A 13,177-nucleotide genomic window follows, 5' to 3' on the forward strand; every position below is an offset into this window, starting at 1 on the left:
TCAATTATTTACGCTTGAAAAATGCAGACATTCAATTCTGAACTCAAGTAAACTAACAAAATATACTTTACTCCTAAATATAGAATTTACATAAGTTCAAACCCCAAGTAGGGACATCCCTTTGATCTCTCCCATTCACCTGTATATCTTTTGCTTAACTGGGACATTGGTCTGACTGTGTAGGATGTATATGTATGTGGCCACGTCCAGTCAGTCTTTGAAGAGTCTGTAGGTGGTAAATTGCACGGCAAAGTGTCACCCTAAACAGCAGACCCTTCTTTTCCAGTGAGTCAAAATCCTCACCCTTAATCCCAGTCAACCCATTTTGTAGAAATTTCCTCTTGCATTGTTTGTTTGTTCTTGTCCTGAATTGGCATGAAATATTTGCCACTGGATGTTAAGCAATTAGTTATCAATCTATACATAAATCTGAAGAAAAACTCACTTTTTTCTTATCATTACAAATAAGATTATATATGTAAACACCCTAATACCATAAGATTTGGTATGTTATTCCACATCAAGGGGTTACACACTTTAAATTTAGGACTGATTGTAACAATAAACTTATTCAAATAAAAAATCATATCAGTCAGGTACTTAAAATGTTTTGAAATATTTCTTAAATAAGGAGATGAATTAACAAACAAGCAGTCATAACAATAGATACAATTCTCACTTTACACACAAAGCTACACTAAAGAATAAGAGGTCAAATTTTATTTATAATGAATTTTACAGAACAAATGAATAAATAAAAAAATGATAATATTAGCACAAGAATGAAATTTTTAAACAATGTCAAGCCAATGTGTGGCTTCAGTTATCTGGGTATGTCAGTTGAAATCTGTAGTAATCCTGCATGCTCTGAAAAATAAAAAGAGAAGTCATAATGAACATGTTGAAGGTTAATCCGGAAATGTGCTTTGGACACATCATATTTATTTATACCTAAAAGTGTATAAGATCTTCATGTGTGTTTAAGTAAATTAAATTTAGAAAAAAAATAATGGCTAAAATCCCATATAATATGGGAATACAAATCCTAAAATTGTAAAAATGAAAAGAGAGCATTTCCATGAAACCATCCATTGAAATTTTTATCTGTATTGGTAAATGCTACACAAAGCCAGGCATATGGACAAAGGCATATTATACCAAAACATACCCGTCTTTGTGACCAGTTAAGGAAATTGTCCTTGACTAATATATATAATAAATCTCTCTCATGAAAATGTCCTCGACTATAAACATATATAATACATCTCCCTCAAGAAGAACCCTTGGTCCACATTCCCTGGCTAGAGTATAGTCAGGCAGGCAGGTTCATGCTCACTCTGAAGGTTGCAAGTAGCAGACATACTCAGACAGGAAGGAACTCTTAACTCTTTTGTATGCCAAGTATTTCTCAAGTGCCTCAATAAAGTCTTCTTGTTAATAATTTTCGTCACAACTTTTTCTACATTTTTTGTTATTACATATTTGAAATTTTTCTTGACATGTAATTACAGTATTATGAAAACAAAAAAAAACATTTCTCACCTCTTTAAACACAGCACTCCCATGAACCTGTGCTGTCAGGGACAGTAAACCAGTATTTGTCAGTGTACTGGTTCCATTGGTCTGATCAAACTTCAAATATAACTGTCCATAATTATGGTATTTAGGATACTCATCCACTAATGGTAGCTCTATGTGATCTACAACTTCTGTTTCTAGTATGGCTATGTTGAAAAACTGGAACTGTAAAACAATTGAAAAATCTCTAATATGAGCGTGTAAATTGATCCTTTAATTTTCCTATCCTGCCTCAGTCAATTTTTTATCTTCAATTTTCAAATTTTTACTTTATATTTTTCTGTTTTGTATTGAAGATGAAATAAAAAAATGCATCATCCTTCCTCTGTTCTTTGTGATAGAGGAATGTGAATCTCACCATTAATTTCATTTTGCCTATACTTGTAAAAATTACAAGATATGAAAAGGGAGAGGGATTGCAATATAAAACCGAAGTTCTATAATGTTCAGACAAAACCGTGTCTAAGGGAATATTTATCTATTCTTATAAGCCTTTCCTAAGTATGCTTGTAGGATGCTTTGAGCCTTTCAGAGAAGCTTCTTAAGTTTATAATGCTGATCGATACTTATAAGGTTGCCTCTCAAAACTTTGAGACAAATTGTTCCATGTGAAAATTCTACATGCATTCATGCAAACAAAGAAATTATGCAGTCAAACTTTCTACAAATGTTACCTCTATCAATGCAAACCTATCTTGTCAGGTCACGTACTTCCTGCTGAAGTATAAATTACTATGCATTTTTAACCTTTTCAACCAAACATCGCCTCTCTTATGAGGTAATTTTTGTCTTGTTATTGGGGTGACCTTTTAAGGTTTGACTGTATATTTAAAACTTTCACACAACTTGATGATTTCCACTTTCCAACTTCTCATTTCTCAGTAGAAAAATGGCCCGAGAACACAGTTATTTCGTAGTGCATTTCTTTTAAACAAAGAACGCAAATTAAAAAAATCGCACCTGCTCTATCCGAAAAAGATTTCTACAGTGTAGTGTACTACTTTTGAGACAAATTATATCAAAATTATAGAAAAGTCTATCAGATTTAACTCAAAATATGGATAATTTTATGTTAAGGGGGTCTGTAATTTAGTTTGACACCTTCAGACATACTAATTTTGGACCTTTTAAAACTGGACCAAATCACTACTTTACCTAAAAATTCATGCTCCAAATTTTTTTTACATGTAATTTCATCCCCCTTCTTACTATTTTATGCATAAAATATAAATAAATAAATTTGGAAGGTGTATGAAAAAAATTTGCAAGTTATACACTGTCCACACTAGGGACTCTATTTGTAGACAACGAAATTAAAAGGACGATAACTGTGTACCTGGACCACATACTCTATGTCCCATTAAATGGCATTTACATATTTCAATAAATAAATAACACTCATGCTTTTACACACTAAATGATCTTCATTAATAGGGTGTGCAACTGACAAAAATAGCTACAACAGAGTAATAAGGAGAAACAAAGAAATCAATACTGTATAAGTTTAAAGGTCACCATCACTAATTGGTTGATTTAAATAATGCATTTTTTTCTCAACTAACCAGGGACATGTTTCTTTACTTGAAAGTGCAACTACTTACTATTTTTTTAATTACAACAAATAATTCGACTGGGTTATATCTAGTAAAGCAATAAAAAGAACTCGCAATCTGATATTTCATACATATATATATACATATTCAGTTTTCCCTGAAACCGCAACAATTAGCCTCACATTTTTGTAATTTCTGAATTTACATAAAAAAAAGTTAACCTTGAAAATGATTCAAGCTTTGACTTATCCTATGCATGCTATTGTTACCAACCTCATCAATATAACCTTGGTAATAGTTACTGCCATCTGTTCCTAAGTACAGGAATGTGTCTGCTGTGGATGAGTATTGACTCTGCAATAAATGCAATAAAGTTAAGCAATAATTTAGACACCTGTAATTTTAACAAAGACCATAGAAAATCTTATTATACATAGATATTTTGGTTCTTTGTTTGGTATGTCTTTTGTAGATGAAACGTGCATCTAGCATACAAAATTTTTACCCTGGTGTCTATGGTGAGTTTATTTCCTATGAAATGTTACTGGCATTGTGGTTAATAAGTCAAAATAACCAAGTCTAGAATTAACAGATTCTATAAAATTCTATCATCAACATCAAATTTCATAAATGACAAAAATTAACATATATATAAAGACAACCTCTGATGAGGTTCATCACTTGGGACAGGTATATAGATGTGAATCAGGGTTAAACTAGTTATTGGAGCACTGACCACCCCCCCCCCCCCCTTTTTTTTTAAACAATGATCAGTGGATCAAGATGTATTTACTCTTACCAAGTCTACTGGTTTTATATCTGTCGTCTGACTCGACAATGTTCCATCAATATAAAGCTTAAATGCACAGTCTAAAAATAGCACTTCCCTCCCCCTTTTTTTATTTTATAAAATCATGATCAGTAGAACAAGATGTATTTACTCTAGCTTACCAAGTCTACTGGTTTTATATCTGTTGTCTGACTTGACAATGTTCCATCAATATAAAGCTTTAATGCACAGTCTGAAAAGAGAAAAAGTTGTAAATACTTAAAGATTCATCATTATTTCAGTCATGGGGACTAATTTCCATAGAATCTTATAGGTGAATTGTTTACTCAACATTATTAAAGTGTCAGACCAAATACTAAATGATTATCTTGTTATATCAGAAGCATTCAGGGGAAATAAGCCTGAAACTTCATACAAATAATATTTCATTTAGGCCATTTCACTTAGTGGACTATCCCCCCCATAATTTTTAGTCACTTTTTACAGAGCTGACCTTCCTGGGCGCCTTTTTTAAAAACACTGATTTGCCACTGAATATGATCCACAAGTTGAATACAGAGTGACGGACAGATGTACAAAGTGATATAGTTATATAATTACCAGTTTCATCAAATATCAGTACTACACTAGTCCATTGATCTGCGGTGACAGCCGAGGCGGCCTGTACTGTTGAGTTTATATACTGTCCATTGACAATGCCGTTTTCTATCCACAAACATATGGTACGATTTTCTGTACACAATATTGGCATTTCTGTTGTAGGGTATCCTGTTTCCACCATGATCCATACATCAACGGTGAAACTGCAATTAAATAGATAAACAAGGATAAGTCAGATGTCCTTCTTCTCTCTCTATGAGCTTCCTTTATAGGGAACACCAAGGATAAATCCAAGTAAAATGTTTATGTCTATCTACACTATGAAAGTTTTTTTCACACGGTAAAAGGTAAAATCTAGTTAATATATACACTTTCTTATACGCACACAAAAAATGATATATATATATATATATATACACAGAATACGAATATTAAGAAAATGTCTTTCACTTTTATCTATTGGTCTATAAACAATGAACAATGTTTGCTTTAGACTTTAGTATTGTCCTCTCTCTTAATACCTTTTGGATCATACTTAAAATTTGTTTGTGTTGATTCGTTTTCAAAATTTCAATTCTGGGATAACCAAAATGAAAAGAAATGACAGTTAGACATGTAAATTAGATTGAACAAATTTCTATTTTAAGGATGTTCGATGAAATTGTTTTTAACTTTTTGACAAATATTCAGAATCCTCAGGTTTTATCCATGTTGTGCCATAAAAAGTTTTGCGGGGTTTTTTTTTGCCCCTTTACCCCTTCTTTTCTTTCATAATTTTAATATATAGATTTAAAAAGCCATTTTTGAAAATCTAATAGAATCCTTGTTATTTTTTTAGTTTTAGAAAGAAAATAGGCTCCAATGTTAAATGTATGAAAAATATAGAGAGAATTATTTCCCACTAAATTTTCAATGGCTTATATCTCAAAAACAAGAGGCTCATGAGAGCCTGATATCGCTCACCTGGCTGTAATTTCAGTTTCAGGCATTTGACTTATTTGTAGATATTACTTTGCTAAACAGTTTTGTCATTTACACTTTCTCTCTTTCTATAATAATATTAAAGATAATACATAACCCAAAACTGTAAAATTTCCTAAAAATTAACTATTTCTGGACAGTAACCCAACAATATGTTGTCCTATTGGTCTGAACATTACTTGACAGGTAGATCTAAACATGTTTAACACTTTCACCTATGTCAGTTTTGCTGTTACTGCTTTAGTTTTTTAGATGAAAGCCAAAAACTACATTTGACCCCTATGTTCAATTTTTAGAAACTGCCGCCATGTTTTTGAATGGATCAAATCCCTGAATACAATCTATAAACTAGATACCATAAGGAACATACAATTAAAGTTTTTAAGTATTTGGCAAAGTAGTTTCAGAGAAGAAGATTTTTGAAAAAGCAATTGGACTTCTACAAAAAATGTAAAAAAAAATGTTTTAAGGGCAATAACTCCTCAAGGGGTCAATTGACTACTTTGATCATGTTGACTTATTTGTAGATCTTACTTAGCTGAACATTTATTGCCATTTATACTTTCTCTCTATCTATTATAATATTAAAGAAAATAACCAAAAACAGTAAAATTTAATAAAAATAGCTATTTCCAACAGTAACCCAACAATGGGTTGTTGAACTCGTCTGAAAATTGCATAACAGATCAATCATGACCCATTTATCACTTTAACTCTCTTTCACTTTTGCTCTAACTGCCATAGTTTTTGAGATATAAGCCAAAAACTGCTTTTGTCCCCTAGGTTCTATTTCTAGCCATGGTGGCCATGTTTGTTGATGGATCAAAACTTCGGATACAATTCATAAACTAAATACCCTAAGGAACAATCAGTTAAAGTTTGGAAGTATTTGGCAAAGTAGTTTCAGAGAAGAAGATTTTTGAAAAAATAATAGACTTGCACGAAAAATGTAAAAAATAAACATTTCAAGGGCAATAACTCCTTAAAGAGTCAATTGACTCTTTTGATCATTTGACTTATTTGTAGATCTTACTTAGCTGAACATTTTTGCCTTTTACACTTTCTCTCTATCTATTATAATATTAAAAATAATAACCAAAAACAGTAAAATTTCATAAAAATAAACTATTTCAGACAGTAACCCTACAATGGATGGGCCAATTGGTCTGAAAATTTCATAGCAGATAGATCTTGACTTCTTGATCACTTTAAATCCTGTCACTTTTGCTCCAACTGCTATAGTTTTTGAAATAAAAGCCAAAAACTGTATTTGACCCCTATGTTCTATTTTTAGCCATGGCGGCCATGTTTGTTAATGGATCAAAACTTCGGATACAATTTATAAACCAGTTACCCTAAGTAACATTCAGTTAAAGTTTAGAAGTATTAGGCCCAGTAGTTTCAGAGGAGAAGATTTTTAAATGTTAACAAACATGATGAACAAATTGTGTTAAATTGTCTTTAAAGGGCAATAACTCCTTAAAGGGTCAATTGACAATTTTGGTCCTATTAACTTTTTTGTAGATCTTACTTTGCTGAACATTTTTGCTGTTTACAGTTTATCTTTTTCTTCAATAATATTCAAGAGAACCAAAAACTGCAAAATTTCCTTAAAATTTCCAATTTAGTGGAAGCAACCCAACAATGGGTTGTTTGATTTGTCTGAAAATGTCAGGGCTGATAGATCTTGACCTTTTGAACATTTTTACCCGCATGTCAGCTTTAATTTGCTCTAAATGCTTTAGTTTTTGAGATATAAGACAAAAACTGCATTTGACCTCTATGTTCTATTTTTAGCCATGGCGTCCATGTTTGTTGTTGGATCAAAACTTCGGATATAATTTATAAACAAGATACACTAAGGAACATTCAGTTAAAGTTTGAAGGTATTTGGCCCAGTAGTTTCAGAGGAGAAGATTCTTGAAATAGTTTACGATGACGACAGACGACGACGAACGCCAAGTGATGGCATAAGCTCACATGGGAACTTCGGACCCCGGTGAGCTAACAATGACATGGACCTTTCATTTTTTCTACTTTTTGTAGTTCCGTTCTTCGTGTACTCATAATCTAGAACATTCTTTTAAAAAGCTTGTTATTTTGAAACAGAGCAGCAAACAATGACCAGGTAACATCTTTAATATCTTTTACATTGGTTTTTTCTTAATTAGTATCATTACTGTCAATCAAACTTCAAATCCTTAATTTCATGCTTACATGTTTTCGTGTTTAAATTGTTTTACATTTGTCATGTCAGTGCCTTTTATAGCTTGCTATGTGGTAGGGTTTTTGCTCATTGTTGAAAGCTGTACAGTTACCTATAGTTGCTAACATCTACATCATGTGGTCTCTGGTGGAGAGTTGTTTTATTGGCAGTCATACAACATCTTTTTATTTTTATATTTACCTGTGATATATATTTAGATCACCAATATTAGTCAAAGAAACATAGTCTGAACTCCCACTGAAATATAGTGCCATATTTTCTCGATCGACACATTTCACTTTTAAATCGGACCACAGTGACATCTGTTGACCAAACTGGAATACTCCAACTCGTCCACCTGTTATACTCGTATCATAGATGTCGCCACTGTCTATCAGTAGAGAGTTGATGTCGTAAATCTTTAATCTGTTACAAAAGATAAATAGAGTTTTAATTTACATGCTAAGGAACTGGGACCAAAAGATAAATTCATTTCTCTTCTGGTTGTGGCCTGTTATCTATTTCTTGCATGATGAGATATATCTCATATCACACTGTGCGGAGTTTGATACAAAAAAGTGATACAGAAACTGTGTTTATTTGATTGGCTTATCCAGCATCATGAGACGATATTACAGCATTTCCATTGGCTATTCGTTAGGACATTGATAACTTTCAAAGGTTAAGACAATGTACATTTCGTCCATGGCAACGGATATATCTGATTTCTTCAATAATATACAAAACACTCACACTTTTCACCTGGAAATCTTCTGTTTGTAAAATTTTATTACATTCTGAAGCATACAAAAATTTTTAAAATGTCTGATGTTAAAAGTTTGATGCCGGAAAAACACATATGACGTCTGATACAGGCATGTGCAAAAGACTAGATCAACTATTGACGGTATTTTTAATTTAACACAATAAGAGCAATAAGAGCATTGACCATAAGAAAAATTGGTTTAACAGTTCTTAAGAATTGGATATCCCTTGATATCAACTCTCTTTATTTAATTTAAATAGTAATTATAAACTCGCTGAATGCTCATTTATCATTATATTGAAATTAAATAACTCGAGTTGATATCAAGCGTGATCTAATTCTCACTCCTTATGAGTATATAAGTATCAGTCCCACTAAGGTGTGAATTAGAAAATTTGGAAAATAGGAAGCAAAAATGGTTCCAGCATACTTTTAACATTTATTTTATGCCTGAAATAACTTTGTTCTATCATGAGTTTGTTTTCAAAATTCTTTTCAAAGAAAATGAGGGAGGCGAGTCCTGAATTAGACTGATCTATCATCTTCGCAATTTGCCACAGAAAAATGATTGAAAGAAATCCTCTTAAGTTCCAAAACTTTACTTAAATACTTCTCTCTGTCAAAATTTGACTTCACATCTCACATTTCTGTGCTATTGTGACAGAAAAATTAACCCTTTATATTTATTATTAACTGTAACAAAAAATTAAAACACAAGAACTTTACAATATTTTTGGATTTACAATGACGAAATAAAGAAATTATTATTCTGTCAGAATTTCAACAAAAAACATTACTACAGAAAAATGAAACTAGGCATTTACCTAATTTTACCCAGATCTGTGTTGTGTGTAAGAAACCATTTATAGGAGGTGAAGTTACTCCAGGCTACCAGGTTAGGGTCATGCCAAAGAACTGTTAACTCGTTATCTGTTGACGTATCTAGCCATAAGGCCTCAGCTAAAGACTGTGATGGTCCACTGTTGGAATTGACTGCCTGAAATAGTTTTCTAACAGTTAGCATTTTCCTTATAACAATAAATAATTTATCACTAAATTAAAAATCTAATTTAGGTGAGTTGGAATGATATATGTTTCTATATTCTCATTTTAGTAAGTTATTGCAGTTGTTTTTTAATTCAATGTTACTTCATCAAGCTTTAGGATGTTCGCTCCTCTTGTTTTTGAATTTTTGCCAGAAATTCGGAATCCTCTGGTTTTATCCATGTAGTGCCATTAAAAATATTTTGCAAACAAACCCCTACTTTTTTTTTCATATTTATATATAACATATAGTTTAAAAAGCCATATTTGAAAATCTTATAAAATTCTTATTTTTTCATAGTTTTTGAAAGAAAAAAAGTGCCAATGTTAAATGTATGAAAAATCCAGAGAGAATCACTTCCCGCCAAATTTTCAATGGCTTATATCTTGAAAACAAGCACATGGACCCTTCATTTTTTTCTGCTTTTTAGTTCCTTTAGTCATATACTTTAAATTTATAATAGTCTTTTAAAAAGCTTGTTATTTTGAAACAGAGTAGCGAACATCCTTAAATAAGGATGTTATGCAAATTTGTGTTAAGATTTTAGTGTCTGAGTTTGTGTGTTCAAGATGAAGGTAAATCCAGTAAAAAGAGCTTCGAAAACACAAAATTTATAAAGTGTTGTTTTCCATTGTACATTTTTAACTTAAATCACACAGAAGTTTTACCCTCTCCCCCCTAAAAAAAAACAACCTAAAATTTATGTTGTAATAGTTGGTCTATGATGATTTCACCAAAAAAAGAAATATTCCCCCTTGCTTAATTCAAAGGAAGAAAATAACCCACATTTCACATATCATGTTTATCTACTTACCGAGATATGAACTCCTTTTATACCACCCTTGTAAGTCGTGTTGTCAAAGTTATAGTTGTTTGGTCTCCAGGAGACTAGGTAGAACTTCCTGTTGTTGGCGTATCCAAAAATAAAGCCAACATAATTATCGTCTTCTGTAGAACGTACATAGACAGTACCGCTATACTCAATAGATCCATACGACTGTTCACCTATAAAACATGATTTCCTGATGATTTTATTGATGCCTATTATCCAGTGGCAAATACTATATGCACACTTGCAAAGGAGGTCATTTTCTTGAGAGGTATATTGTGACTAATTACTACTGTAAATTCAGAAATTATTGCATGCATTTATTATTGCGATTTTTCAAGAATGGACAAAAATGTGAGATTAATTACTGCAATATCATGAAAATCTGCATACAGATATATGTAACAGATATCAGAATGCGAGTTCTTATTATGGCGATAGTCACCCAGTCGCATTATTCGCATTAATAAAAACCTCGCAATAATTTCTGAATTTACAGTAAGTGCTGGTAACATGGATATTTTTGCAGGTTGTAATTCTCACAATTTCTATGCATTATATTGTCGCATGTCGAATAAATTATCTTATCAACAAGTTTGCCCGTCCAATCAGTAATATTGTTTTTAGCAAACTATTCACACATTTTGTTTTATTGCAAAATACATGGAAAATAATACCCCATGCTACAATTTCCATGTTTTGGAGTAAGATAAAATCGTGAAAAATATCTCTTCACTTGAATTAGACAATAAGCCAAGATCAGTATCAACAACAACAAAACCTTGAGATCTAGTGAAGTCATCTTGGAGCAAACTAGGCAATATTGATTTCAATATTTAACATTTTGCAACACTTATTTAGATCACCCCGAGTTTTGTGTGGGGTTCTTGTTGCTCAGTCTTTAGTTTTCTATGTTGTGTTTTGTGTGGGGTTCTTGTTGCTCAGTCTTTAGTTTTCTATGTTATGTTTTGTGTGGGGTTCTTGTTGCTCAGTCTTTAGTTTTCTATGTTGTGTTTTGTGTGGGGTTCTTGTTGCTCAGTCTTTAGTTTTCTATGTTGTGTTTTGTGTGGGGTTCATGTTGCTCAGTCTTTAGTTTTCTATGTTTTGTTTTGTGTGGGGTTCCTGTTGTTCAGTCTTTAGTTTTTTATGTTTTGTTTTGTGTTCTATTGTTTGTCTTTTGGTCTTTTTTTCTTTATCCATGGTTTTGTCAGTTTATTTTTCGACTTATGAGTTTGAATGTCATTCTGGTATCTTTCGCCTCTCTGTTTTAGATGAATTTCAAATTCAAGGAATGAATTGTACAATAATAAATTAACATGTGAATTATTTCATGCAAGATTTATAGTGTATAATCTTCTTATCTCTTAAAGAATTGTAATAAATCGTACCAATTAAAGCTGCAGGTTTGCCAGTTGCTGCTGTCTGGTATATCTCTCTACCAGCAGCTTTCACCCACCAAACAGGATCAGTGCTGCTATGTGTTGGATAGAAATCTACAGTGAAGTAAGAGTTGAACGAGGTCTCAGAAATACTTGGGTTATGTGGACAGGTGTCGTTACTGTCCTTCATTCCGTCACCATCAGCATCTACGGCACAGTCGTCACCAACCTTGTTACCTGAAATTAAGATTATCATCAGTTTCTTAAATATAAAAAAATAAAATCTTATTTATATCTTCACAACTTTTATTTTGCTAGTTCAAGTTCACAACAACATAACTAAAATAGAGAATGGAAACAGGGAATGTGCCAAAGAGACAACAACCTGATCAAAGAGCAGAAAACAGTTGCTTATCAATAATTTGTTAATCAATAAAAAATTGTTTAAAAAGCAGACAAAAATGATAAATTGCAGAAAAGAGGATATGGTTTTATCATGTGAAGGTTTAATTCATGAGCATTTTAAAATTGTAAAAAAAAACACCTGAAAACATATGACTTTATGTAAAAATATTGTGATTTCTAGAAAATTGTGTGTAGTGAAACAAATAACTGATAAATATTATAATATTTATAAAAAATAAATTGGTAAGTATCAAGTAAATTGTGATAGAAACAAAAACTGACAACTAAATATATAGAAATTCTAATTTTCAAGGGACATTTAAAGATTTTTTTTAACCAAATCCTTGTTTTTCCTTCTTCCTTACCACATACTTTCAGTGATTCATCAAGGACCCAACCAAACCCTGTATATAGTATTTACCATATTAAATTAAAGTTGGATTATTCCAATATGTACAGTTATCCACTGTTCACATATTTGGGTATTCATGGACCATGTTATTTTCAAGGACACAAGTAACAATTCTATTCCATTCATTCTACCTCTCTTTTTGAATTCTCATTGGATTATATATACTGTAAATTCAGAAATTATTGTGAGGTTTTTATTAATGCAAATAATGCGACTGGGAGAGTATTGCAATAATAAGAACTCACATTCTGTTATCTGATTCATATATCTGAATGAGGATTTCCCTGAAATTGCAATAATTAATATCACCTTTTAATCCATTCTTCAAAAATTGCAATAATAAATGCACGCAATAATTTCTGAACTTACAGAACCAAATCTTTCATTTCTTTGTTTCTTGTGTTACCAATTATTATTTGTTAATGAATGCCAACTGTGAAAAATATTCTTACATTTAATGATATAAAGAACATCCAATAGTATATAGCTTACCATCAATATCAGTTTGAAGTGGGTTACTTCTATATGGACAGTTGTCTTCTGTATCTATAACACCATCTCCATCCGAATCAGTGTCACAAACATCACCTACAATTATTTTTATAGGAAAAATAATACATATTTTGATTCCAG

The 13,177-nt window shown here is 31.7% G+C and overlaps 1 protein-coding gene across 1 annotated transcript in view; it reads right to left on the reverse strand.

Annotated features, from left to right (window-relative positions):
- Positions 1 to 705: 705 nt before the first annotated feature.
- LOC127706821 (uncharacterized) overlaps positions 706 to 13,177 on the reverse strand; it is a 37,382-nt gene continuing 24,910 nt past the window's right edge. Inside the window, exons 20-29 of the mRNA XM_052211515.1 lie at positions 13,037 to 13,132; positions 11,737 to 11,964; positions 10,334 to 10,524; positions 9,299 to 9,471; positions 7,910 to 8,134; positions 4,522 to 4,724; positions 4,083 to 4,153; positions 3,405 to 3,485; positions 1,543 to 1,743; positions 706 to 867 (exon numbers count right to left, since the gene is read on the reverse strand). Of these exons, the coding sequence (XP_052067475.1) occupies positions 820 to 867; positions 1,543 to 1,743; positions 3,405 to 3,485; positions 4,083 to 4,153; positions 4,522 to 4,724; positions 7,910 to 8,134; positions 9,299 to 9,471; positions 10,334 to 10,524; positions 11,737 to 11,964; positions 13,037 to 13,132 (1,517 nt within the window). The 3' untranslated portion in view covers positions 706 to 819. The remainder of the gene's footprint in view (positions 868 to 1,542; positions 1,744 to 3,404; positions 3,486 to 4,082; positions 4,154 to 4,521; positions 4,725 to 7,909; positions 8,135 to 9,298; positions 9,472 to 10,333; positions 10,525 to 11,736; positions 11,965 to 13,036; positions 13,133 to 13,177) is intronic.

The sequence above is a fragment of the Mytilus californianus genome, unplaced genomic scaffold (assembly GCF_021869535.1).
Source record: "Mytilus californianus isolate M0D057914Y unplaced genomic scaffold, xbMytCali1.0.p SCAF_6, whole genome shotgun sequence".
Lineage (NCBI taxonomy): Eukaryota > Metazoa > Mollusca > Bivalvia > Mytilida > Mytilidae > Mytilus > Mytilus californianus.